This window comes from Populus trichocarpa, chromosome 14 (genome assembly GCF_000002775.5).
Source record: "Populus trichocarpa isolate Nisqually-1 chromosome 14, P.trichocarpa_v4.1, whole genome shotgun sequence".
NCBI classification, from domain to species: Eukaryota; Viridiplantae; Streptophyta; class Magnoliopsida; order Malpighiales; family Salicaceae; genus Populus; species Populus trichocarpa.
Window position 1 is genome coordinate 1,240,809 of NC_037298.2, and position 27,924 is coordinate 1,268,732.

The 27,924-nt window shown below is 33.7% G+C and overlaps 4 protein-coding genes and 1 long non-coding RNA gene across 7 annotated transcripts; 1 reads left to right on the forward strand and 4 right to left on the reverse strand.

The window, feature by feature from the left end:
* On the reverse strand, positions 1–3,954 carry LOC18104816 (cytochrome P450 81Q32). Its single transcript, XM_052446994.1, has 3 exons — positions 3,034–3,954; positions 1,582–2,263; positions 1–576 (listed from the first exon to the last, which is right to left on the reverse strand). The coding sequence occupies exons 1-2, from the start codon at positions 3,913–3,915 to the stop codon at positions 1,619–1,621; spliced, it is 1,527 nt and encodes a 508-aa protein (XP_052302954.1). The 5' UTR covers positions 3,916–3,954; the 3' UTR covers positions 1–576; positions 1,582–1,618.
* Positions 437–27,083, forward strand: LOC127904271 (uncharacterized). 3 transcript variants are annotated; one of them, XR_008057283.1, is made up of 5 exons: positions 437–585; positions 1,771–1,974; positions 9,738–10,880; positions 16,898–17,137; positions 26,937–27,083. It is a non-coding gene; the product is annotated as an uncharacterized LOC127904271 (long non-coding RNA). The 3 variants fall into 3 exon arrangements; XR_008057282.1 differs by having other exon boundaries at positions 9,738–9,795; positions 15,752–17,137; XR_008057281.1 differs by lacking the exon at positions 9,738–10,880 and having other exon boundaries at positions 15,694–17,137.
* On the reverse strand, positions 9,079–11,343 carry LOC7497343 (cytochrome P450 81Q32). Its single transcript, XM_002320668.4, has 2 exons — positions 10,371–11,343; positions 9,079–9,960 (listed from the first exon to the last, which is right to left on the reverse strand). Exons 1-2 carry the CDS (start codon positions 11,247–11,249, stop codon positions 9,340–9,342), a joined length of 1,500 nt encoding a protein of 499 aa, XP_002320704.3. The 5' UTR covers positions 11,250–11,343; the 3' UTR covers positions 9,079–9,339.
* On the reverse strand, positions 14,940–17,342 carry LOC18109666 (cytochrome P450 81Q32). Its single transcript, XM_006387889.3, has 2 exons — positions 16,388–17,342; positions 14,940–15,916 (listed from the first exon to the last, which is right to left on the reverse strand). Exons 1-2 carry the CDS (start codon positions 17,264–17,266, stop codon positions 15,302–15,304), a joined length of 1,494 nt encoding a protein of 497 aa, XP_006387951.2. The 5' UTR covers positions 17,267–17,342; the 3' UTR covers positions 14,940–15,301.
* On the reverse strand, positions 24,763–27,065 carry LOC18104817 (cytochrome P450 81Q32). The gene is given in 3 exon segments (XM_024584703.2): positions 24,763–25,586; positions 25,588–25,740; positions 26,187–27,065. Coding segments are annotated over 3 exon segments (1,500 nt in total). The 3' UTR covers positions 24,763–25,118.
* Positions 27,084–27,924: the final 841 nt, after the last annotated feature.

The window sequence follows — 27,924 nt, forward strand, 5'->3', positions numbered from 1 at the left end:
TTCAAAGAAGTCAAAAACCTGAAAATTTCCATAGTCATCATATATAGCATATATAAGCAACATGAAAAAGTTTTTGTCAAAACTAATTAGGTCAAGTTACCAGCTCACAATTTCTAGTAACGCCTTGTTTTATAAGGGCATCTGCTATATTGTTACCCTCTCTCAAAATATGTAAAGTAACTCTCTCAAAATATGTGAATACTTTAAGAAGTCTCAAACCTAAAGAAAATCTGGATGCAAGGAGTTCTTTCATCATCAATTCAATTCTCCATGGTGTATTGTTTTTGCATATCAAAACTCAAATGGCAACAGCATGGTTTATACAGGCCGGATAGCCTATGGGTAGAGTTACATCAAGATGCAAATCACGGGTCATGGAAGAATATATGTTTCATATTTGAGAGATATGCCCTAGCATGCTTGGGCGTGGCCTACATATAGCTTCTAGTGGTTTTGCCTTCAGAGCGGTGAACCCGGGACTCTCGGTCATGTCCACCATTTTATCACCAATCTTCTGCCACTAGAAACATTGAAGGAGCGAGCCCAATGCTAATCCCACCACTCTCAGGGCCGAGCCTTCTCCAGGTACAATTAAAAAAATTAAAATCTAAATGACCACAAAAAACTTTAACTAAAATTCATAATTCAAAACTAAAACAGCACCGTTTTGAATTATGAGCTCGTTTGGCTAAGTGTCTGCGGCTGCGTTTATTATGTAACAGTGATAATATAGTGTTTGGTTATAAAATTAGCCGTGTTTTTTATGTGTAGGCCCTACCATTATCTGTGTTGAAAACACTATTTTGTTGAAGCAGAAATTACATGCTTCTCTCGTCGCATTCCTGCCTCTCTGCTGCTTCTTGTGCACTCTCTGCTGCTTCTTGTGCACATCAAGCTAATTAATTAGCATGAACAGTGCAGCGGGCTCCACTGTTCCAGCCGGACCGGTTCCGGTCCAAAACTTAAAATGTATTGAAACGGGTCCGGTCCAGTAAAATAAAAAATAAAATTATTTTTTATTTTTTTAATTGTGTTTTATTCGAAAAACTAGTGTTTAACATTATTCAATGACATTACATAAATTAGACAAATATCGCTTGATGACGTAGCATTTGCAGAATTTGATCGCAATCCCAATTTTATTCCTGATTATATTTTACTTGATGTTGTTGCGCGCTTAAGAAACCAAAAAAACTGTAGTTCTTGTCGGATGTATTTCATACGTGATAGAATTGTAGATAGTTTAATGAAACAATAAAAAATATTTTATATAAAGTATTATTTAAATTAAAAACCATCAATATTAATATATATTTTTTAAAATTATTTTATAACCTCAATTTTAAAAGCATGTACTTAATCAAACCCATTAAACTATTTTTTGTTCAAGCTCAATTTCAACCATAATTTTAACCAAACATACACAAATACCAAATCAACCTCAACCAAAAATACTTTTTATAAAACAATTTTTTTCAAACCACAACCACAACAGCTACCACAATACCAAACACACATAAAAAAAACCATTCAACATATCATCTAGATATTATTTATTATTATTTATATTTTTTTATTTACCTGAAAAGGCCATAGTATGCATGCTTGGGCGTGGTCTTCATATAGCTTCCAGTGGTTGTGCCTTTGTACTGGTAAACCCGGGCCCCTCGGTCATATCCACCATTTTATCACTAATTTTCTGCCATTTGAAACATTGAAGGAGCGAGCCCAATGCTAATCCCACCACTTTCAGGGCCAAGCCTTCTCCAGGACAGCTCCTCCTTCCATGCCCGAAAGGCATCAACTTAAACCCATCTCTAGCCCCCTCTGGGTTGTCAAACCTCTCAGGTCTGAATTTTGTTGGGTCTGGCCAGATTTTAGGGTCATTTTGAATGGCCCACATATTTACAGAGAGCATCGTGCCACGTGGAATGCGGAATCCTCCAACCAGGCATTCTTCTGATGACTCATGAGGTATTAGCAACGGAGCTGGCGGGTACATCCGTAACGTTTCGTTCAGGATGCTGCGGAGGTAGGGAAGTTGGGCAAGATCACCTTCATCCATCAAACGATCATGCCCAATATGCTCGTCGATTTCTCTCTGAGCCTTCTCGAGGACTCGGGGATGGTTAAGCAAAAGTGAAAGTGCCCATTCCATTGTAGCAGATGAAGTGTCTGTTCCCGCCAACAAGAGCACCCACACACCAAACCAACTTATGGTAATTAATTCCATAGACAATGCAAGCAGTGGAGATATCTTATTCTAACAGTGGAGATATCCTACTGCTTGTAGAAATAAACTAGTTAGACTCTAGAATGACCAAATCCTAAATCAATCCATCAAAACAAACCATTCTAGATTTTATAACTCGAATTATTATATTATTATTAATTTTAATATTCAATGTAAATTAAAATAAAAATAATTTATTAAATCTTGTTACAATTTTTCTAAATACCGTACTAAAACAGTCAACCGTCAATTCTGTATCTTTTCTTCACCATCTCCTATCCTTCTTATCTACACTGTGTTGTCTCTTGTGACAATAACCAGACGCGCTACCGTTGTGAACTATGTACATTACCTGCTCGATGTAGCGGTTTTATTTTTTATATATAAAAAATATATAAAAAATTATAATATATAATATAAGAAAAGAAAAGACAGCTATATTTTAGTATATATTATTATTATTATATTATTATAAGTATAATTATAATATATAAGTACAGGCGTGGGCCGCCTTTTAGAGTATTACTTAATATAAACAAAAAAAAGACGATGCAAAGAAAGTCACCAAGGTGACCTCCCACTCCCTTGTCAATTCAATACACCTTGGTTCTGTCTATGACTTCACTATTCTAATACATAAAGTTTGTAACTATGCATTAGACTTGTGAGTCAGCTCAAGTCAATTAGACTTCAGCATGCTAAGTTTTAGGTGAAGTAGGTCTAACATGCATGCTTATTCAAAATGATTGAACTTGGTTCAAGATAATTAGTAAATCAAACAACATGATTACAGATCTTACCAGCATAATCCCTTTGATGATATCGTCGGTGTAATACCCAGGTTCATTTTCTTGCAGGGACAGCAGAACCTGAATCAAATTCCTTTTCTTTTCACCACAGCAATCAGTCTCCAATATTTTTCTCCGTTGCTCTTCTATCAAGTACTGCATGAAACTATCGCTCTTTAGATGGCACTCTATCACTCTCTTCAACATCTTTTTTGATTTAATCCACGGTACATAGTCTCCAATAATGGTTTTGCCACCTAGCAATAAGGTTTCAGCATGAATTGCTCGAAACCTTTTTGCTTCTTCCACATCAGAAACATCCTCTCCATAATATCTCTTTCCAGCTATCATCCGCATCATTATGTTCAGTGTCAGTTCGAAGAAAACTGTCTTCATATCTACAATCTGATTCTGATTGCGAAAGAGAACACAAATCATTGACCTCACCTCCTCCAGACGTATGGAAGAGAGCATTTGGAGGCGGTATGCAGACAAGACTTCAATAGAGACGATTCTCCTAAGGTTTCGCCAGTGGTCGCCATAGGGAGCCCAAAGAAGGCCTGTGGTGTTGTAGGCGAGGTGTTTTGCAATGAGATAACCTGGGCGGTTTGCAAAGACAACATCATTTTTGGTAAAGCATTCTTCAGCTATCGAAGGGGATGAGACAACAAGTTGTCGACGAGACCCGAGTTGGAGCAAGATTACGGGGCCATGTTTACTTGAGATTTTTGATAGTACTGTCCTGTAAATTGGCTTCTTGAGGAGGTAGAGATGGCCAATGATTGGTAGTGAAGGGAATGGACTAGGTGGGAAGTTTCTTATCTTGTTGAGGAAGTGCCTTGTTATGATATACAAGGCTAAAAACACAGAAAAGTGGAGAAAGAAGGTTGCCATGCATTTGGCAATGGCCACTGTCCTTGTTTGAGCATCTCCAACGAAAAAACGTTATTTTAAAGAGATAAATTAATAAAATAATATAAATATTTTTTTTTATTATTATATCTACTTCAAGAAAAAAAACTACTTAAAAAATCAATTATATTGAAGTGAAAAAAATAAATATTTTATTATTTTTTAATAACTTTGATGTTATTTTTTTATATATATAATTATATTTAATTGGTTTATTTTTTTAGTGGCTCTATGGTTTTTGTTTTTTTAAAAGTTACGTGAGAATAATATTTGTGGAAAAAAAATATTTTAATATTTTATTTAGCAATTTAAAATATTTAAAATAAACATAAAATAATTAAAATAATATTTTTTAATATTTAACTTTTCATTTAACACCCTCGTTGGAGATGCTATATGGGAGGTGCCTGAATTATATAACGTGCGTGTCTGGATGAGAGCATCTATATGTTAATTACTTCGTACTAGGAGTCACAGTCATGAAAGTAACAGGGTTGAAATTTCTAGTGGTCGAGTATGATTGGCTTATCTCATCGTATAAAAAGCAACGATGGATGTGTTGAGGTCAGAGCTGACGTATTTGTATTGAACTAGTTACGTGCGAAGTTATTAAACGGGACACGACACGAGTTTTTGGTAATGAGACGAGTTAGTTGGAGCCTGTAGTATTTATTTTTTAAAATATATATATATATATATATATATATTTTAAATATATTAAAATACTATTTTTTAAAAAATATTTTAAATATTAATATTATCTCACCCGACATCGCTGTGACCTTTTAAAAAAATGTAATTCATGAAAAAAACAAATTTCTTGCATCTTGTTTTTAGATAGGAAAATGTCTAGTTTAAGAAGTCGTAATCTAGTTTTATAATCACTAAAAACCCTAACTGATCAGCAGAGATTCTATAATACGAGATTGGTTACGTAAAATAAAAGATATTATCATTTCTTAAATGCCTTACTTGAGATAGATTGCATTGCTGGTTTTGTCTCAAATTGTTAAAAACTTATTTTCGTTCCATTAATTCTCATGATCTTTTTATAATATTTTTTTTATTTTGGTGTTAATGAATATTCGTTTATTAATATTTTCAATTCTGATGTTGGTTAATATTGCACAAACCAAAACGTATAATATTCCTAACTGTAACACCAATGAATAAATTTGAAATTCGTAAAATTTGTATGAAAAGAAAAAAAAATTATTTTTATCTTTGTTTTTTATTTTTTATTTAAATATATATATATATTGCATATAAAATTTATATTTAGTAGTAAAAATTTATAGGTCGAATATACAGCTAAAAACAAATCGATACACAAAACATGAAAAAAAAAAGTGTGAGAGACCATAAATAAATCTATAAAGATCCCAAAATTTTCCGAAATTTTTTAATATAAAAAAGAGATTGTTTGACCAAATATAAAAAGATAAAAGTGTAAAACAAAAAGGATAAGGCATAAGACTCTGTTTTTTCAAATACATCCATGGCCCAAACACACGCTTGCGTAATCCATAGCCACTAAAACAACATGCTTTCGAAGTAATTTATTAGTTTATTTCAACAATTCTATAAGGAATTTCTTTGAATTGTAATTTTAGCGTAAAGTTATGAAATAATATTCTGTTGAATTAACATGTTGAAAGATTATTTTATAATTAATAAAAATAATGTAATGTTGAATAAATATGTTGAAAATATTATTTCTGGTTAATAAAAATAATATAACGTAATCATCTAAGTGTTGGTTCAGTGGTAAGAGTTCGGGACCAAGAGGTTTGCTTCCTCTGTGGTCTCAGGTTCGAGCCCTGTAGTTGCTCATATGATGGTCACTGGAGGCTTACATGGTCGTTAACATCAGGATCCATGGGATTAGTCGAGGTGCGCGCAAGCTGGCTCGGACACTCACGTTAAACTAAAAAAAAAATAATAATAATAAACTTGTTGTTACACAAGATGTACCGAAAGAAACCCTACCGGATTCGAGGCTTGTTCCATTGAGCTATTGTAGGTGCGCCAAGTATACTCACTTACTATATTTCTTAGAGGTGCCTACCATTACGTTGTCCCTTACTGTTAGAGATATTGGATGGTCTAGGAAGAGTGATATTTTTTAGTTTAATTATAGAAGACAAGACTAGACTTTAATAGAGGATTTTTCTAAGGCCACCAGGGTTTGTACAAATTGTAGGCAAAGTGATATTTCCAAGGCTATGTTTATTTACATAAAAGTTGTTTTTTTTTTGAGAACGTAAATTTTGAGGAAAGTAAATTTTTGAAAAGTAAATTATTTCTTGATGTTAAGTAGTGTTATGAAAAATAAATTAGAAAACACTTTCCAGTGTTTGGTTATGTTATGGAAAATAAACTGGAAAATAATTTATTAATGAATTAATTTTTTTTCAAGTTTATATAATATATATAAAATATTTAATATAATATATAATCACTTACAATAAAAGAATGAAATCTAAAAAGTATAATGATGAATTTTTTTATTATATCCTATATTCATATATAGCTTATTTTATAAAATATAACTATATATGTCATATAATATTATAGAGATATAACCTTGTGAAATTTTTCATAAATAAAACCTATTAATATTTTTTTTCGATTTTAAAAGCTTAAAATAGGTTTTTTTCAATGATAAAATTTTCACTATTCTATTTGTTATTACCAAAGCACTAGGAAATAAAAAAAATGAAAAAACAAGGAAAATGAAATACCAATAAGAAAAAGGCTAAAGAAAAATAGAAAAAATAAAAGAAACAAAGCAGTCGTTATAATAATAAAAAAAGAGATGAAAACTGAATCTCCCACACACAACAGGGGGCAAAATAGAGTTTTTCTATTAATAAAAAAGAAAAAGAAAATAAAACATGTGTTTTGGCAAGTGTAGATTTATTTGAATAGGGTGTGTGGATGAGGTGCATGTGGTCCTGTGATTGGTCACAGGAGAAGGAGACGACACGTGTTTTTTTGTAAGAAAAGAAAAGTGTTTTTCTTAAAATAAGAAAAGAAAAGTGTTTTCCTGCCACAAAGCATTTTTTTTTTCATTGATTGGAATTAACTTTTCTTTAATTGGCTTTCCAAATGATTACCAAACATGAAAAACTAAAAAAAATAATTTTCAGAAAAATAAATTTATGAAAACAAACAAGGCATAACGTTTCACCAGTAGTCCCCGTAAGGTGGCCCAGCAAAGTTTGTACAATTGTAGGCAAGGTGTTTTCCAGCAGCAAACGAGGGCTGTTTGCAAAGACAACATTTGTGGCTAAGGCCCACGGGTCGGGCACACTCCTAGTAGCTGGGCTCGAACAAAAGGTGTTGGATGTTTGCCCACCACTTGCGTTCGGGTACACTCGGCCAGCACCTGGGCTCGGTTATGTTTCCCGAGTCTAAAAGGTACTTGATATGAATTTAGTAATTGATGCTGTAATTATTATGGATTTATGCTAAAAGTGAACATCTTTTTATTAATATTAAAAAATTCATCCACAAGCGGTGAAGGGAATGGACTCGGTGGGAGGTTTTGGATCTCGTTTAGAAAGTGTTTTGTAATTATATACAAGCCTAAAAAAACAGAAAAAAGGAGAGAGATGTTGCCATGGATTTCCCAGTAGCCATTCGCCTTGTTTCTGAAAGGTGTACTGTGCTATGCTGTGTCGCGATAAACCTATAGATTGATTTATAAAGAACTAGCTTACTTAAAAATTGAGTTGAACTCTTCGGCTTTTGAGCTTGCCACCATTCTAAAACGGAACGAGGACAAAAAACTGAGTGAATAAAATAGCAAGATGCTAGAAAGATTGCAGACTTGTAGCAGGCAGAAAAGAACAGCTAAAAAAGCATAACAGATGCTAAATCAACAGAGTCTCATGGCCATTTCGGAAAGTAACAAGGCAAATTCAGCAATTGCTTGGTAATTATGCTCTAGTAGCATCTCAGATTAAAATGCAAATTCTTAGCTGCACAACATCAACAAAGCATTAAGAGTAATGGGGGGACTTGAAAGGCGTGTTCATGAATAAATCGATAAATACGAATCTAAAAGAAAAACATAATGTATCAAACGAGCTTATTGATAAAAATATATATAATATTTAATTTAATCAGACATAAATTCTGCGAGTTTGTTCTATTTGTTCAATTTTATAAGAGTCAATTGAGTAAAACTAGCTGAATTAGTTTTTTATGCCCAAATTAAACTTAGAAAAAGGTTGTTGTTTTGGAATTTTCTTTATTATTATTGGATTTTTTACTTGATTAGGTTTGAAATATTTATTTAATTTATATTTTATTAGTTATGTTAGTTTAGCCTATTATTTAAAACAATCTTTCAAAGCATTGATATTCAAAACCTGTTAAATTAAAATTCTCTTTACAGCTTACTTGTAATTTTAGAGTTTACTAGTCAAATGATTGCGCACTGCCCTGAGAAGGTTTTTGGTAATGTTATTAATCTTTAAACCAGGCTGAATTTCAAAACAAATAATAAGTAAATTCTTACTTAATTTAAATTTAATTACTTTTTTCGAGGAACGAAGAGCATTTAGATTTAATTTTTTTTTAAAAAAAGAAAAAAACTGCTTATAATGTTTTATCATACTGCATATTCACAACACTCCAATTTCCTAATGTCTTGCCCTGGTCGCATACTTGTACAATTGTGCAAATTGACTGCCATACAAAAAGTAGCAAATCAATGCAGGCAGGATATATGACACGTGACTGTTATTCTTTCCATTAGAAGTGAAAGGGGAGGCAGCCATCTTTTCTTTCTTCATCAATTCTCCGTGGTTGATTAGAAATGTCTATCAGGACTCACATGGCAATAATGTTTATTCAGAGGACGATGGATTTTATTTTTTAAAGTTTTTTTTTTAATTTATATTGTTTTTTTTTTAATTTTTTATGTATCAATATAAAAAATAAAAACCTCTTAAAAAATATATTTTTTAAAATAATTTTTTGAGAGTATGATGAAATTACTTTTTAATTAGAAATTCATCAAAATAATATATATTTTTATTTTTTAAATTTTATTTTTAATATTAACACATTAAAATAATCTAAAAATACTAAAAATTAATTTTAAATAAAAAATAAATTACCTCACAACGCAAATAATAAGATCTAAATATATTTGGGATTGACTTGCGGTAAAGTGAGGTTAGATTTTTTTGCAGTACAATCCTTTTGAAACATAAATTAAAAACACATACTCTTTATTGAATTTTTTTTTTAAATCCCATAAAAAAACCAAACCTTATCTTACCTCACCCAAGTCCAAAAGACACCCTAACAAGCTTAGGTTATGCAGGCCACATAACCTATGGGTAGAGTCACATCAAGATGCCAATCAAAAGTCATGGAGGAATATATGGTTCATATTTGAGAAAGAAGCGTAAGCATACGTGGGCGTGCCCTACATATAGCTTCTAGTTGTTTTGCCTTCGGGACGGTGAACCCGGGACTCTCGGTCATGTCCACCATTTTATCACCAATCTTCTGCCACTCGAAACATTGAAGGAGCGAGCCCAATGCTAATCCCACCACTTTCAAAGCCAAGCCTTCTCCAGGACAGCTCCTCCTTCCATGTCCGAAAGGCATCAACTTAAACTCGTATCTTCCCCCCTCTGGGTTGTCGAACCTCTCAGGTCTGAATTTTGTTGGGTCCCGCCAGATTTTAGGGTCATTTTGAATGGCCCACATATTTACAGAGAGCATCGTGCCGCGTGGAATGCGGAATCCTCCAACCAGGCATTCTTCTGATGACTCATGAGGTACTAGCAACGGAGCTGGCGGGTACATCCGTAACGTTTCGTTTAGGATGCTTCGGAGGTAGGGAAGTTGGGCAAGATCACCTTCATCCATCAAACGATCATGCCCAATATGCTCGTCGATTTCTCTCTGAGCCTTCTCGAGGACTTCGGGATGGTTAAGCAAAAGTGAAAGTGCCCATTCCATTGTAGTAGATGAAGTGTCTGTTCCCGCCAATAAGAGCACCTACACACCAAACCAAATTGTGGTAATTAATTCCATAGACGATGCACACATACAGTGGAGATATCTTATTCTAGCTGGTGTAACTTGACACGGCAACAACTTCTACTAGTGGAGATATCCTACTGCTTGTAGAAACAAACAAATTAAAAAAATAAACACGATGCAAAGAAAGTCACCATAGTGACCTCTCGGATCCTACACCTTGGTTGTGTCCTATGACTTGAATATTCTAATACACAAGTTTGCTATTGCGCACTGTCATTTTCTTGACAAAAGCAAGATCCAAAGACAAAATAATGAACATTAATTTAACAATCCTGAATTATGACCTAAACATAAAAGCATTATGATATCACTACTCAATTTATCATAATTATCAGTAAGCCAAACAACATGATTAAAGATCTTACCAGCATAATCCCTTTGATGATATCGTCCGTGTAATACTCAGGTTCAGTTTCTTGCAGAGACAGCAGAACCTGAATCAAATTCGTTTTCTTTTCGCCACAACAATCACTCTCCAATATTTTTCTCCGTTGCTCTTCTATCAAGTACTGCATGAAACTATCCCTCTTTATATGGCATTCTATCATTCTCTTCTCCATCTTTTTTGATTTAATCCACGGTATGTAGTCTCCAATAATGGTTTTCCCACCTATCAAGAAGGTTTCAGCATGAATTGCTCGAAACTTTTTTGCTTCTTCCACATCTGAAACACTCTCTCCATAATATCTCTTTCCAGCTATCATCCGCATCATGATGTTCAGTGTCAGTTCAAAGAAAACAGTTTTCATATCTACAGTATGCTTCTGATTACGAAAGAGAACACAAATCATTGACTTCACCTCCTCCAGACGTATGGCAGAAAGCATTTGGAGGCGGTATGCAGACAAGACTTCAATAGAGACGATCCTCCTAAGGTTTCGCCAGTGGTCGCCATAGGGTGCCCAAGCAAGACTTGTGTAGTTGTAGGCAAGGTGTTTTGCAATGAGCAAACGTGGGCGGTTAGCAAAGACAACATCATTTTTGGTAAAGCATTCCTCAGCTATGGAAGGGGATGAAACAACAAGTAGTCGACGAGATCCGAGTTGGAGCAACAATACAGGGCCATGTTTACTAGAGATTTTTGATAGTGTCCTGTAAATTGGCTTCTTGAGTAGGTAGAGATGGCCAATGATTGGCAGTGAAGGAAATGGACCAGGTGGGAAGTTTCTTATCTTGTCTATGAAGTGCCTTGTTATGATATACAACGCTAAAATCACAAGAAAGTAGAGAATCAAGGTTGCCATGGATTTGTGAATGGCCACTGTCCTTGTTTTTTAGGAAGGTGTCTGAAACTCTGAATTATATTGCGCAATGTTTCGAGACTATCTAGATACCCATTACATAGTACTTTTAGTCATTCTAATCCTAGAAATTCTCGAAAGTCGTCCATGCCTGTCTTATCTCACCAATTGAAAAAGGGTACTATTGACGTGATGAGGTCAGTGCAAACGCATTAGTGGTAACCTAGACTAAAAATGTTTTTTTTTTTGTTTTAAAATTATTTTTTTTATTTTTAAATCATTATATTAATATTAAAAATTATTTTTTAAAATAAAAAATACTTTAAAAGTTGGGCGTAATTTCTGACATGGAAAATGTGAGGGCCGTGGACTCATCTTACAACATAAGTCCAACAATGAAAGTTGCCAAGTATGAATTTCACTAAATCCTTGTCGCGTGATACGTAGTATTTCAGATATTTTTTCAAAATAATAATAATCATGAATGTGAAATCATACTGTACAACATATTTTTAAAATATTAAAACAATAATATATTAAGTAATTTATTTTTTAAAAAGTGAAATATCTGATTGATCTGAAATAACTCTAATTAATTTTTAAAATTTATTATCACTATAACAACTTTGTAGAAAATAAATTAAAATTTTATCCAATTCCATCTAATAAAATATTTAATATTAAAATTTTTTAAAAAATCAATTTAAAAAATAATCTAAAATTTTTAATAAATCTAGATAAACATGTCAAATCCATGAGATGAGTCATAAGAATAAAATTAAGAACACTAATTCTTAAACCCATTGTGAACTAATGAAAATTCAAAAATAAAAATTAAAAAAAAAATTAAAAAAAAATCAAGTTAATTTATTAAACTAACCATTTAAATCAAATGATTAAGATAACTTTATAAAATATATTTTGAATTTTTTTTAAGTTAAGCGAATCCACGGCACAGTCTAAAAAATAATTTTATTGGTGTATAATTTTTTTTTAAAAAAATTCTTTGATTCTATTTAAATGAAGTTTTTTTAAAAAAAATAAAAATAAAGCAAAGCCCTTTAAAAAGAAGTTCGGGAGTCTGGCCTGATGGACACCAATAACCATAGCTGTGTAAACCAACCGTCCAGTCTAGCATGTTGATTCAGAAAACTGAAATTTAGAATCTGATTCAGACAGGTTTTCTAGTTTAATTATACAAGACAAGACTGCACTTTTATAGAGGATTTTTCTAAGTTTTCGCCAGCAGTCCCCACGAGGAGGCCAAGCAAGGTTTGTAAAGCACTGTTCAGCTATTGAAGGGGATGAGTCGGAAAGAGCTCTACGGGAACCGAAGGTGAGCAAGATTGCAGGGCCATGTTGACAAGCAAATTTGGACAAGAGTCCAGTAAATTGACTTCTAATGGAGGTAGAGATGGCCGGTGACTGGTGGCGAAGGGAATGGCCTAGGTGGGAGAGGGAGGTTTCGGAACGAGGACAAAAAACTGAGTGAATAAAATAGCAAGATGCTAGAAAGATAGCAGGCAGAAAGCGACAGCTAAAAAAGACAAAAAATATTACAGCAAGAACATAATAGCATTTCCCATTCTCAAGGGAGGTGATATCTCTTAATAATTGTGCTAAATAATGAATCTGTCCACAATGTTGTCGGTAAGCTCCTAAATCTTTGAATTTGAAGCACAAAATATTTTTGCTTTGTTTTGATATAAGAATCTAAATTGATTTTTTTATTCATTAATCATTTGCTGATCGTTTATATGACAGTGGGTGCAATAAGAGCTGGTACGTAGGAAAAAAAAAAGAAAAAAGGTTGATGATCTTCGAGCTGATTGGCTTGCATATAAATCCTTGCATTGCATATAGATCTAACAAGTTTCTGTGAATTAACTTTTAACAAATTCTCGGCAAAATTGTGTTGTTAGCCGGTACAGGAGTTTCAAATGTTTAGTTTACTGGTTTGAGATATTGGGGATGTTCGAGTGAATGTTGAAATTATTTTTTAAATTTTATTTTTAATATCAAAATATTCTAAAAATACTAATTTAAAACAAAAAATATATTTTTTAATAAAAAAAACAGGTTATCTCAGCATGATCAAGATAGATATGATAGAATAATTCAAAGTTAGAAAGTTCAAACACGTGGAATGATAGAGAAAAGGTCTCCTCGAGAATTTTCTTTTCATAGAGGCGTGTGGTTGGTTTCTAGGATCAGGTTGCTATGAATTTATGCACTAGATTTGAAAAAAGTTATTATTCCCTCTCAATTATATTTGTACTGTTGTTTCATGATTCTAAATGACTCTGTACTTGATTTTGCTTTTTTCACTGGTCATCGATCATTGATTTTCCTTATTTCCATATATATTCCAGCTGCAAATTTGGACGATACTGCTTTGATAAGGGAACGCAAACCATGAATCATGTCTAGCAGATTGTATTTTTTTTTTTTACACAGCCACATTTGACTTAACTTTTTTTTTTTTTCATTTAGTTTGAAAATTGAATTTTAAAATTTTATTCAATTTGATTTCTATGTTTTTATCTTGGTCTTATGATTTGTTCGCAGATTTGAGAGGCTCGTTAAAGTATACTCATGTAATTTTATTTTATTTTATTTTTATTTTTCTTCAACATTTTATTTTTTAGAAATTGAACTTTATATATCTTTTTCCACGTTGATTTTTATAGGGTTATTCTATTTTTATTTTTTTAAAACTGAATATTTAAAATTTAAAATTTTATCATTCAATTCAATATTTTATCATTTTAAAATTAAATGTTATTATTTGTTTCAATTCATTTTTTGTAGGACTATTGATAATTAATTTAAATGGACACAATTCAATTCAATAAATTGCTTTCTTTATATTTAAAAAATAATTCCCAACATACCATAGTCTCATTGTTGAAAAAATGTATCATCTAATCTAATATGTGTCGAATCTTGCATTCTTGTTGGATGTTTTTTCTACCTTAAGAAACACGTATCAATACTTCAATTTATTTTTGTTTGAAAAAAATAATATTGCACGCATAACAAATGCGAGTGAATGAAGTAGCCACACTGCATTCTTTGAAAATTTCCCCTCTTTTTTATTTTTTATATGCTGTACAGTTAAAAAAAATAAAAAAAGTTGTTTCCGCGGCAGCGTACGGTCAAGCCACCTAGTTATAAATTAAATAAAACGAAAACAAATCCACAAGAAGCTATCACGAGCCACGAATTTTGCCAGGGTTGAACTCTAGGTAGAATGCGTTGAATACAAGGGCCACCTAAGCTAAGAAACAAGACTTTAAGTTACCGAAAGAAGCTGGCAAGTACTTTTCAGACATGGAAAAGGGACAGATAATATGGTAAAAGATTCAGTTTTTCATTTATTTGACCCTGGAGGTTTCTTCGTGTAAGTTTTTCAACTCTATTTTTATCACGTTTTATTCATGAGTTATAAAATAAAATAAAATAAAAATCATAAAAAAATAAAATTAAAAGTAATACAGGACGTCCCTTATATAATAACTATGTAGACTTCCTGGATTTAATGTAACTAGTTATGACTGGTTTGCCTCCCTCATCTTGAATGAAGCCCAAACGTGTAGAGTGATAGAACTGTCCTGTGAAAGCAGAACCTTGGCGTGGACTTGCAATCTCAAGCAAGGCCCAGACAAAAAGCGAAGAAGACAGATGAGGGCCTCACTTCAAAACTAGGCTTATATTGTTTGGTCACATTACAAATTCTCCCAACACACCAATTTCCTAATGTCTTGCCAAGGCTGCATCCTTGCACAAATGTGCAGATTGATTGTCATACAAACGGTAGCATATAAATGGAGGTGGGATATATGATACGTAACTGTTATTCTTTCGATTAGAAGTGAAATGGAAGGCAGCCATTTTTTCTTTCACCATCAATTCTCCGTGGTGTATTATAGTTGTCTATCAAGACTCACATGGCAATAAATAGCATTGGTTATGCGGGTCGGATAACCTACGGGTAGAGCCATGTCATGATGCCAACCACTACCAGGAGTCATGGAAAAATACATAGTTCATATTTAAGAAAGATGCCTTAGCATGTCTGGGCGTGGCCTACATATAACTTTCAGTGGTTTTGCCTTCGGAATGGTGAACCCGGACGCCTCAGTCATGTCCACCATTTTATCACCAATTTTCTGCCACTCGAAACATTGAAGGAGCGAGCCCAATGCTAATCCCATCACTCTCAGGGCCATGCTTTCTCCAGGACAGCTCCTCCTTCCATACCCAAAAGGCATCAACTTAAACCCATCTCTAGCCACCTCTGGATTGTCAAACCTCTCAGGTCTGAATTTTGTTGGGTCCCGCCAGATTTTAGGGTCATTTTGAATGGCCCACACATTTACAGACAGCATCGTGCCACGTGGAATGCGGAATCCTCCAACCAGGCATTCTTCTGATGACTCATGAGGTACTAGCAACGGAGCTGCCGGGTACATCCGTAACGTTTCGTTGAGGACGCTGCGGAGGTAGGGAAGTTGGGCAAGATCAGCTTCATCCATCAAACGATCATGCCCAATCTGCTCGTCGATTTCTCTTTTAGCCTTCTCGAGGACTTCGGGATGGTTAAGCAAAAGTGAAAGTGCCCATTCCATTGTAGTAGATGAAGTGTGTGTTCCTGCAAATAAGATCACCTACACACCAAACCAAAATATGGTAATTCCATAGATGATGCAAGCAGTGAAGATATCTTATTCTAGGTGGTGTAACTTGACACGGAAACAATTTCTAGCAGTGGAGGTATCTTACTGCTTGTAGAAATATCAAATAAAGATGATGCAAACCAAATCACCAGAGTGATCTCCCACACCCTAGTCAATTCAATACACCTTGGTTGCGTCTATGACTTGACTATTCGGATTCATAAAGTCTGCAATTGTGCATAGCCAGTTTCTTGACAAAAGCAAGATCCAAAGACAAAATATGTCACTTCTTACCCGAAAAGTACTGGCGTCCCATACTATTTTACTTAATTCCATATCTATATAATTGGTGATAACTAAGATTTCATCCATTTTATATAGAAGAACAGTGCTGCATTATGTTATCGCAACTCCATTGATCATAAGAATCAGTAAATCAAGAAACATGATTAAAGTTCTTACCACCACAAGCCCTTTGATGATATCGTCCGTGTAATACTCAGGTTCAGTTTCTTGCAGGGACAGCAGAACCTGAATCAAATTCTTTTTCTTTTCACCACAGCAATCACCCTCCAGTATTTTTCTCCGTTGCTCTTCTATCAAACACTGCAAGAAGCTATCCCTCTTTAGATTGCATTCTATCAATCTCTTCTCCATCTTTTTTGATTTAATCCACGGTATATAGTCTCCTATAATGGTTTTGCCACCTAGCAAGAAGCTTTCAGCATGAAGTGCACGAAACCTTTTGGCTTCTTCCACATCAGAAACATTCTCTCCATAATATCTCTTTCCAGCTATCATCCGCATCACGATGTTCAGTGTCAGTTCGAAGAAAACTGTCCTCATATCTACGAACTGGTTCTGATTACGGAAGAGAACACAAACCATTGACTTCACCTCCTCCAGACGTATGGCAGAAAGCATTTGGAGGCGGTATGCAGACAAGACTTCAATAGAGACGATCCTCCTGAGGTTTCGCCAGTGGTCGCCATAGGGAGCCCAAACAAGGCTTGTGCTGTTGTAGGCGAGGTGTTTTGCAATGAGCAAACGTGGGCGGTTTGCAAAGACAACATCATTTTTGGTAAAGCATTCTTCAGCTATCGAAGGGGATGAGACAACAAGTAGTCGACGAGACCCGAGTTGGAGCAAGATTACGGGGCCATGTTTATCGGAGATTTTTGATAGTGTCCTGTAAAGTGGCTTCTTCAGTAGGTAGAGATGGCCAATGATTGGTAGTGAAGGGAGTGGACTAGGTGGGAAGTTTCTTATCCTGTTGAGGAAGTGAGTAGATATGATATACAAGGCTAAAAACACCGGAAAGTAGAGAAACAAGGTTGCCATGGATTTGTTAATGGCCACGGTCCTTGTTTTTGAGGAAGGTGTATTACTTCTATGTGTCTTGATGAGGCTATCTATATATGAATTACATAGTAACAGTAGTCAGCGTTTCTTATTGTGTTTGAAAACGTTTCTCAATAAAATTGAAATTTTATTTTGTTTTAAATTGATATATTTTTTATATTTTTAATTTATTTTATAGTATTGATATTAAAAATAATTCTTTAAAAATAAAAAAAAATATTATTTTAACATATTTTAAAATGAAAAGCAATTTTAAAAACAATGTTATCCTACCTTTAAATATATTTTTAAATTTTTTAAAAAATTATATTTATTTGAAAGTATATTAAATTAATATTTTTTATAATTTCATTGTATTGATATTAAAAATAAAAAAATAAATTTAAAAAATATTTTAATATATTTTTAATAAACAGAGAAAGTCGTGTCTGCTTGTCTTATCTCGTCGATTAAGAAAAGAAAGTGCTATGGACGTCATGAGGTCACTGCAAACGCATTAGTACATGCAAAGTTATTACCGGTCACTGTCCAAGTTTCAGGTTACAAATTCTGTGAATTGAAACAATTAATCCAAAGCTTTGAAGATTTTTTTTAATATTAAATCAACACCATTAAATTTTTTTTTATAAAAAAACAGTTTTAATTGTTTCCATCAAATTATAAATTAGCTTATTAGTCGGCGCTCCATCTAATCTCATACCAGATCTTTTTAAATATATATAAAAAATAATGTTACAAGCATGAAGAATTTTTTTGTTGACAGTATTATTAAAATTAGTTAAGTAGATCAATTTTAAAATTTTCTGACTTAGCTATTTTTATAACTTGAATTTTCAATTAAATTATATGAGAGCTTAACAGAATTAAATCAATCAATTTTATAAGTCCAAATATAATATTAATAACTGATCAAAATATGGTTTAGTTTAAAAAAAACACAAGATGACAACCTTCTTTTAAAAAATTTTGAAAGAATGATAGATTTGATCGACCCTGATCCATCTGTAACCCTGGTCATAGACTCTATTGGCTTTAATAACTTTTTTTTAAAAATAATTTTTATTTAATTATATAATAAAAATAGATGCTTGTAAAATTGAGCATTAACCTAAAAATAGATATTTATCTGAAACAACAATAACTCTATAGAAAACAAATAAAAATAAATCATAAAGTCTATTTTCAACTAATTCAATATTGAATGATAAAATAAAAAAATAAATTAAAAACAATCAAAAGCCCAAAAAAATTTTGTCAACGGGTAAACTCGTCAAATCTGTAAACCGGGTAACTTGGGTTAGTATCTCAAACCTGTGAATCAGGTTACGAATCACACTGGAATTATAATTTGTTTTTTTAAGACTATTTTTTATATAAATAAATGATAAAAAAATAGCCAATCACATAATCAAACACTAGCCTAGTACCGAGATGTTTTTTTTAAGACCGCTATAACTTTACAAAAAATGAAATGGAACCAACTATAAAGTTGAATTCTCAATAAATCCAATATCCAAAGATAAATTAGAAAAGAAATAACTAAAAAAGACTCGCAAAACTCGTGTGTTAGGTTAACCAGCCAAAGCTGTGAACGAGTTCATGGACTTTATAATTTTTAATAAAATGGTTTTCCTCATAAAATATTTAAAAAAAAAACTATACAAGAAAACAATAGATGATAAAAAAGAGTCAGGTTTAATTAAAAAAAAACACCATACTAAATTTGTATACTAGAACACCCTAGATTACCTTGGTAAAATCACAAACCACGTTGCCCTGTAAAGATTAAAAATAAAATGAATAAATTATTTGAATTATAAAAAAATTAATTTTTAAAAAAAAAAATTTAAAATTTTTAAAATACAGATTAGCCTGCGTTTTCAAATAAGTTTGAAGGTGAAATGTGTTGAAAATGAAGGCAGGTATTTGAAAGAATTGAGGAGTTATTTTTTTAAAATATTTTTTATTTAAAAATATATTAAAATAATATATATATTTTTTTAAAAAAATTATATTTAATTTCGACACATCAAAACAATATAAAAATATAAAAAAATTATTTAAAAAAAGAAAATCAAATTTCTTATAAATTTAAAAGTGTTTATAAAACAAGACTTTAAATTACGGAAAGCAGTTGGGACGTAATTTTCAGACATGGAAAATGTGAAAAGGACATGTACAACTTTGAAAGCTACCAAATATACATGAATTTCATCATTTCATCATCAGAAAACGGAGACGAAGACCTGGTTAATTTCAATTTATTTGAATTATTCACCATTAAAACTCTCCATTAAAATTATTCATCAGTTAATCTAAATTTTTAGTAGGTTTAACCGAGTTTTTTTAATTTTAATTTTTTTAATTTAAATAAATTCAAGCTTTGAATTAACTGATTCTCATGTCGACATAACGATAGAATCTAGTGTTAGTTTTTCAAATAAAACACAATTAAAAATAAATTTTTTTTTTACTTAGTCAGACCCGATTCAATATATTTTTATAGCTTGAAGAACACTTCACTGTCCACTAAAGTGAATAGTGGAGAGTTCACTCTTCACATGAGAAGACGCAGGCAGGACCGCAGGAGAAGCAGATAAAACCTACTTCTCATGAGCTGAGGTTCGACCTCAGTTATTAGGTGAGATCCATGTGAAAAAATGTGAAGTTTGGATTAATCAAACATTTTAATTCAGCTTTTGTTTTTTATCGCTGCCGCAGTGCCAAACGGGCACTAACCTTGCCATAGCAGGTGTTATCTTTTCCCTACGTGCTAGATTAGCCAAATCCATTATCATCGTTATAAAACTCCATCGGTTTGACTTTTAGTTTTTTAATTAAAAAAATAAAAAAACATGTTATTTTAATTAAAAAAATTATCTTCAAAAAAGAAAATTGGTCTGAAAAAGGATTAATCTAAATTTTTAGTAGGATTAGCCGAGTTTTTTTAATTTTAATTTTTTTTTAATTTAGATAAATTCAAGCTTTGAATTAACTAATTCTCATGTCGACATAACGATGGAATCTAGTCTTAGTTTTATAACTATGTACGTTAAAATGTTAAAAAAAAAACAAGACAAATTCGACTAGTGAAGAACTACAGTTGCAAAGGCAAAGTTTCCTCCTTTTTTTTAATCATAAATTAGAGACAGATAAATTTTAATTCTGTAAATTTTCTAGGTGGGCCATTTCTACGTATATTTTATTGACAAGGAAGGGGACTCAAGAAGACAAGAACAGCTATACGGCTACAGAAAGGCAGAAGCATCGCAGAAAGGCATGTCAGTGTCGCCATTCTCCACAAGTCTCGACATACTAGAGCAGGTGCTATCTGCTCCCTATCTGCTAGATTAGCAAGATTCATTTGTCCAAAATAACAAGACAAATTCAATTAATAAACAACTATCGTAGCAAAGAGACTGTCAACAAACGACAGGAGCAAAGGTTCCCCTACTCTCTTTTATGTATAATAAAAAACTTAACCCCAGTTCGGTAAGGCCCGTCCAAACCGACCAAAATTTAAAGATTTTTTTATTTAAAAAAAATATTTTTTTTTGAATATTTTAATCCATCAATGTCAAAAATAAATTTAAAATTTAAAATATATATATATATTTTAATATATTTATAAAAACAACTTCAAAAAATAATTATTATCGTAGATGAATTAAAAGAAATTTAGTACCATATAATAATGATTGGGCATTTGGTCGATTCGAATCCGCTTCTTACTCTCATGTCCAGTTGTTCATTTCAAGTTTCTCTGCCAGTCTGCTCGGCTTTAAATTTCTAGTACCCACCAAGAGTTCTGGAATTGTTTTCATTACCCTCTAAAAAGTTTATCACCAATTCAACTATATTTTTAAAAATTCTTAAATTTTTTAATTTTAAATTATTTTTTTGAATTTTTTTTTATTTTGATGTATTGATATCAAAAATAAATTTTAAAAAATAAAAAATATTATTTTCACATAAAAAATGCCTATAACACTCTTAAACATGCTTGAAAATTTTGTGCCTACCACCACGCTGTCCCTTACTGTTTGAGACATTTGGATAATTTTGGATGGTCCAGGAAGAGTGAGATTTCCCAACTTCCAGCTTCCGCCCAAACAGGCTCATTTATGCGGTTGGAACTTGGAAGTCTACTTTGCTACTAGCAAATAAGGGAGCATATAACTACAAGGCCCAACTCAAGAAATTGAAAAACTAAATTGGGCCACTTTTTCTATGCAGGCCCATTTTCAAAATGCATTTATGCGCTAGTGAAAATCCCCCTTTTCTACGCGGGCACCACGTAGCGAACTCATTACTAGAAAATATATATATAAAAAAACAACAGGAAAAATATTATATAAATATTTATTGATGACTTCATAGTTAATTTCATGCTATCTGCTGGATTAGAAAAAGGCACGACAATGTCCGAAAGAGCAAGACAAATTCAATTACCAGTAGCAAAGATACTGTCAACAAACGACAAAAGCAAAGGTTTCCCAGCTCTCCTTCATGTATCGTAAAAAACTAAAAGGCAACCTGTACATCAACAGAGATGGATTAAAAGTAATACAGGACGTCCCTTATATAATAACTATGAAATTTAATAACTATGATTGCAACTAGTTATGACTGGTTTGTCTCCCTTGTCGCGGGGGTGCGAGCCGACACGACGTTGTTTGGTGACGACAAAGACTCTTTATTATGCCTCCTGATAAGGTGTGGTGTTGGAAAGGTTTTTTGGATTTTAATCATAAAATTATGATTAATGGTCAGGAGTTGTCACCTAGTATTATGGTCACTAGGAACCTATGACCTGCGAGAGTCTGGGTAAGAGACTAGTTATGCAAGAGGAAGACGCGTCACTCCCAGTGCACCCTATCTAAGGTAGGCTGCATTGTTGTTTGATTGTTTTTCTAGGTCAGGTTTCTATTCGTTGGTTTTTTCTTAAGTTCACGGCAGATCTCTCTTCATGAGGGAGTCTCTACCTTATCAGGTTAAATCCTAACCATTCTAAAGTCTGAATTTTAGCATCATATTTATTTGCACCTTGTATTTTTAATACATGAGGGTGTATTTTATCGTATAATTTTACACTTACAAATATTGAAGTCTACATCTAAACCCTAAAAAATATTTGAAAAAGGCTTTTGATATTTTGGTCAAACCCTAATGGATGATTATAAACTGATTATGATATCTATTTTTTGGATTTTCAAAACATGAGAAAGCTGTAATTTTTTTAAAGAAAATATACTTTGAAAATTTTTAGGATTTAACAGTATGCATGAAAACAAAATATTTTTTTGTTGAAATTTTTCGGAGAAAACTGGGTACTTTAATATTGGATTTGTATTTTACAGTGTAAATATACAACCTGATATTATGCAAAATTGGTGGAAAAATATTTGAGAAAATCACAATTTTTTAAAAGGATTTTTGAAAATTATTGTTTGAAAATTTTCGTTTATATATATATTATTAAAACATGTGAACTGGGCCAAGCACAGACCTAGAAATAGGTGGGCTGGTATCGCCCCAAAATAGTTGGGCCAAACTCAGCCCAATATATTCTTCTTCTTGTTTTTTTAGGGATGGGCTGGACCTGGCCCAGCCAACTGAGCTGGGCTAAGACAGGTCCACCCAAAGTAACTTAGTCACTGGCACAGCCGAGTGACTAAGTTGCACGAAATAGTGCAACGTGAATTATAATTCACGTTGCATTGTTCACATGCAGCGGTAGCAGAGAAGGGAGGAAGAAGAAAAAGATAAGAAGAAGAAGAAGAAGAAGAAGAAGAGAGGAGGAAGGCTTACCTGGCGTTGAGGGAGCTGACGGCCTGACTGGTGGCGCATGGTGCGACTGGAGGTGGTGAGGCCAGCGATTGGCTCTGGTTGCAGCTGGAAGGAGAAGAAGCAGAGGTTTGCAAAGGAGAGGGGAAGCTTGCGGTTGGAACTGTTGGAGTGGCTGAGGAACGAGTTGCTGCCCTAGCTTCCGTTGGAAAGGATAAGAGCTTCTGGGCGAGGTGGTTGCTGTTGTTGCTACTGCTGGGGTTGCGGTGGCAGAAAAGAAGAGTTTTACAGAGGAGAGAAAGAAGTGGTGCAACCACCATGTGAGATGGTTTGATGGCTACTTGAGGTAGAGACGATGGTGAGAAGATAGGTGATGAGGGTGGTGGTGGCTGAAGGCCACAACGGAGAGATAAAGAAGAGAAAGGACCGGTTGCAGGAAAACTTAGCAGGGAAGGCTGGTTTTCGACCAACTTTGCGTTCCATTTTTCCCCTCTCCGAACGTGAAATCTGCTCCTATTTATAGGGATGAAAGAGGGTAATCTTGTCTTCATCAGGGAATAAATTTCAGACATTGATTCAGTTGGGAATGATCCCAACCGTTAGCTCAAAATAGACATGGTGCACTGTCAAATCTGCAGTTGTAGGCTGCCTGAGTTGACTTCTTTAGTGTGGTGCCACGTTCGTTTCTTTGCTAATGAGCCGGTGAAGACGATACCCAGACATAGAGGGATGTCTTTGTGATTTATTTCTTGTAAGTTTGTCAAATTTGGTGGATGTTAGGTACATTAAATGCACCTGCAAAGTAGGTAACCGGACCAGTTTTTCAGGAAAAAAAAGAAGATAATGAACAGTGACCAGACGACGCGTCGTCTGGTCCAACTTTTTTATATATATACTTAAAATGACGTCGTTATAGGTTTGAATTAGGGATTTCTTCGAAGTTCAAAGCAGTTCGGTGCCTTTTGCAGATGAGTCATTGGCTGTGAATTTCTTTAATTTAACCACTAATTAACCCAAAAACTTCAATTTTCTTGCAATTTTGCCCCTGATTCCAAACAATTAACTTGGTAAAAATTAAATTTGGTCTTTTAAAACTCCAATCCTCTCAACTAAGCTCAAATTAGGCCCCCAAACTTAATTTTTCAACAATTACGCCCCAAATAAAATTAATTTGACCAATTTAAAGTATAATTAAGTCCTTGCATTTAATTAAATCCTTCAATCGGATCCAAATAAATTCTTAAACATGATTAAAATTCAATTTGGCCCATGATTAATCAATTTTGCCTATTAAAAAATTAATTATGTTCTTGGACTTAAATTTTTTATGCAAATTCATCCAATAATCATTTAATTTGACCTTGAACTTGTATTTTTCTCCATTCTTGAGCATAATGGGTACAATTAGGCCTTGAATTTCCTCCAAAAATTACAGCTTGATTTTTTTCTATTTTTGTAGTCTTTTTTGATTTATTTTCTTCACATTGTCAATCTTTATTTTATTTTTTATTTTTTATTTTTTTAAAAAAATAAATTTTAGAGAATAATAAAGAGTTATTACATCCCTCATCTTGAATGAAGCCCAAACGCTTAGAGTGATAGAACTGTCCTGTGAAAGCAGAACCTTGGCGTGGACTTGCAATCTCAAGCAAGGCCCAGAAAAAAAGCGAAGAAGACAAATGAGGGCCTCACTTCAAAACTAGGCTTATATTGTTTGGTCACATTACAAATTCTCCCAACACACCAATTTCCTAATGTCTTGCCAAGGCTGCATCCTTGCACAAATGTGCAGATTGATTGTCATACAAACGGTAGCATATAAATGGAGGTGGGATATATGATACGTGACTGTTATTCTTTCGATTAGAAGTGAAATGGAAGGCAGCCATTTTTTCTTTCACCATCAATTCTCCGTGGTGTATTATTGTTGTCTATCAAGACTCACATGGCAATAAATAACATTGGTTATGCGGGTCGGATAACCTACGGGTAGAGCCATGTCATGATGTCAACCACTACCAGGAGTCATGGGAAAATACATAGTTCATATTTGAGAAAGATGCGTCAGCATGCTTGGGCGTGCCCTACATATAGCTTCTAGTGGTTGTGCCTTTGAAATGGCGGACCCGGACGCCTCAGTCATGTCCACCATTTTATCACCAATTTTCTGCCACTCGAAACATTGAAGGAGAGAGCCCAATGCTAATCCCACCACTCTCAGGGCCAAGCCTTCTCCAGGACAGCTCCTCCTTCCATGCCCGAAAGGCATTAACTTAAACTCGTCTCGCCCCCCCTCTAGGTTGTCGAACCTCTCAGGTCTGAATTTTGTTGGGTCCCGCCAGATTTTAGGGTCATTTTGAATGGCCCACACATTTACAGACAGCATTGTGCCACGTGGAATGCGGAATCCTCCAACCAGGCATTCTTCTGATGACTCATGAGGTACTAGCAACGGAGCTGCCGGGTACATCCGTAACGTTTCGTTGAGGATGCTGCGGAGGTAGGGAAGTTTGGGCAAGATCAGCTTCATCCATTAAACGATCATGCCCAATATGCTCGTCGATTTCTCTTTTAGCCTTCTCGAGGACTTGGGGATGGTTAAGCAAAAGTGAAAGTGCCCATTCCATTGTACTGGATGAAGTGTGTGTTCCTGCCAATAAGATCACCTACACACCAAACCAAAATATGGTAATTCCATAGATGATGCAAGCAGTGAGGATATCTTATTCTAGGTGGTGTAACTTGACACAGAAACAACTTCTAGCAGTGGAGGTATCCTACTGCTTGTAGAAATGTCAAATAAAGACGATGCAAACCAAATCACCAGAGTGATCTCCCACACCCTTACCCTTGTCAATTCAATACACCTTGGTTGTGTCTATGACTTGACTATTCCTATACATAAAGTCTGCAATTGTGCATAGCCAGTTTCTTGTTAAAAGCAAGATCCAAAGACAAAATATGTCACTTCTTCCCCACAAAGTACTGGCGTCCCGTACTATTTTACTTAATTCCATATCTATATAAAAGAACAGTGCTGCATATATTATGATATCGCAACTCCATTGATCATAAGAATCAGTAAATCAAGAAACATGATTAAAGTTCTTACCACCACAAGCCCTTTGATGATATCGTCCGTGTAATACTCAGGTTCAGTTTCTTGCAGGGACAGCAGAACCTGAATCAAATTCTTTTTCTTTTCACCACAGCAATCACCCTCCAGTATTTTTCTCCGTTGCTCTTCTATCAAACACTGCAAGAAACTATCCCTCTTGAGATTGCATTCTATCAATCTCTTCTCCATCTCTTTTGATTTAATCCACGGTATATAGTCTCCAATAATGGTTTTGCCACCTAGCAAGAAGCTTTCAGCATGAATTGCACGAAACCTTTTGGCTTCTTCCACATCAGAAACATTCCCTCCATAATATCTCTTTTCAGCTATCATCCGCATCATGATGTTCAGTGTCAGTTCGAAGAAAACTGTCCTCATATCTACAGACTGGTTCTGATTACGGAAGAGTCCACAAATCATTGACTTCACCTCCTCCAGACGTATGGAAGAAAGCATTTGGAGGCGGTATGCAGACAAGACTTCAATAGAGACGATCTTCCTAAGGTTTCGCCAGTGGTCGCCATAGGGAGCCCAACCAAGGCTTGTGCTGTTGTAGGCGAGGTGTTTTACAAAGAGCAAACGTGGGCGGTTAGCAAAGACAACATCATTTTTGGTAAAGCATTCTTCAGCTATCGAAGGGGATGAGACAACAAGTTGTCGACGAGACCCGAGTTGGAGCAAGATTACGGGGCCATGTTTATCGGAGATTTTTGATAGTGTCCTGTAAAGTGGCTTCTTAAGTAGGTAGAGGTGGCCAATGATTGGTAGTGAAGGGAATGGACTAGGTGGGAAGTTTCTTATCTTGTTGAGGAAGTGAGTAGATATGATATACAAGGCTAAAAACACCGGAAAGTAGAGAAACAAGGTTGCCATGGATTTGTTAATGGCCACTGTCCTTGTTTTTGAGGAAGGTGTATTACTTCTACGTGTCTTGATGAGACTATATATATATGAATAACGTAGTACTTGTAGTTATAGCACTCAGAAGTTTTGAAACTGTATTTAAATTCCTTTTAAAAGTATATTTATTTGAAAATATACTAAATTAATATTTTTTTTATAATTTTATTGTGTTAATATAAAAAATTAAAAAAATAAATATTTTAATATATTTTTAATAAACAAAGAAAGTCGTTCCTGCTTGTCTTATCTCATCGATTAAAAAAATAATTATATGGACGTTATGAGGTCAGTGCAAACGCATTAGTACATGCAAAACAATGAATCCAAATCTTTGAAGAAATTTTTTTTAATATTAAAACAGCATCATTAAATTTTTTTATACTAATTTATTTCCCGGCACTCCAATGCATGTTATACCAAATCTTTTTAGATGACAGTATTTCCATTCTCAACGAGTGTGAAAGCAGTATTTCCAAATCTGTTATAAAAATATAAAAATATTATTTCTAAACAAAAAAAAAATCAAATTTCTTATAAATTTAAAATTGTTTATAAAACAAGACTTTAAATTACGGAAAGCAGTTGGGACGTAATTCTCAGACATGGAAAATGTGAAAGGACAAGGATTAATCTTACAAGTTAAGTACAACGTTGAAAGCTACCAAAGATACATGAATTTCATCATCAGAGAATGGAGACGAAGACCTGGTTAATTTCAATTTATTTGAATTATCCACCTTTAAAGCTCCCCAGTTTCTAGTAGCTGGATAAAAAAATGACAGTATTTCCATTCTCAACGAGTCTAGCCTTGCTATAGCAGGTGCTATCT

Coding starts and splice junctions, on each gene's coding strand:
- LOC18104816 (XM_052446994.1), bottom strand. CDS start 3,915: ATGGCAACCTTCTTTCTCCACTTTTCTGTGTTTTTAGCCTTGTATATC. Junction 2,264..3,033: donor TCATCAAAGGGATTATGCTG/GTAAGATCTGTA, acceptor CTCCACTGTTAG/AATAAGATATCTCCACTGCT.
- LOC7497343 (XM_002320668.4), bottom strand. CDS start 11,249: ATGGCAACCTTGATTCTCTACTTTCTTGTGATTTTAGCGTTGTATATC. Junction 9,961..10,370: donor TCATCAAAGGGATTATGCTG/GTAAGATCTTTA, acceptor TTTGGTGTGTAG/GTGCTCTTATTGGCGGGAAC.
- LOC18109666 (XM_006387889.3), bottom strand. CDS start 17,266: ATGGCAACCTTGTTTCTCTACTTTCCGGTGTTTTTAGCCTTGTATATC. Junction 15,917..16,387: donor TCATCAAAGGGCTTGTGGTG/GTAAGAACTTTA, acceptor TTTGGTGTGTAG/GTGATCTTATTTGCAGGAAC.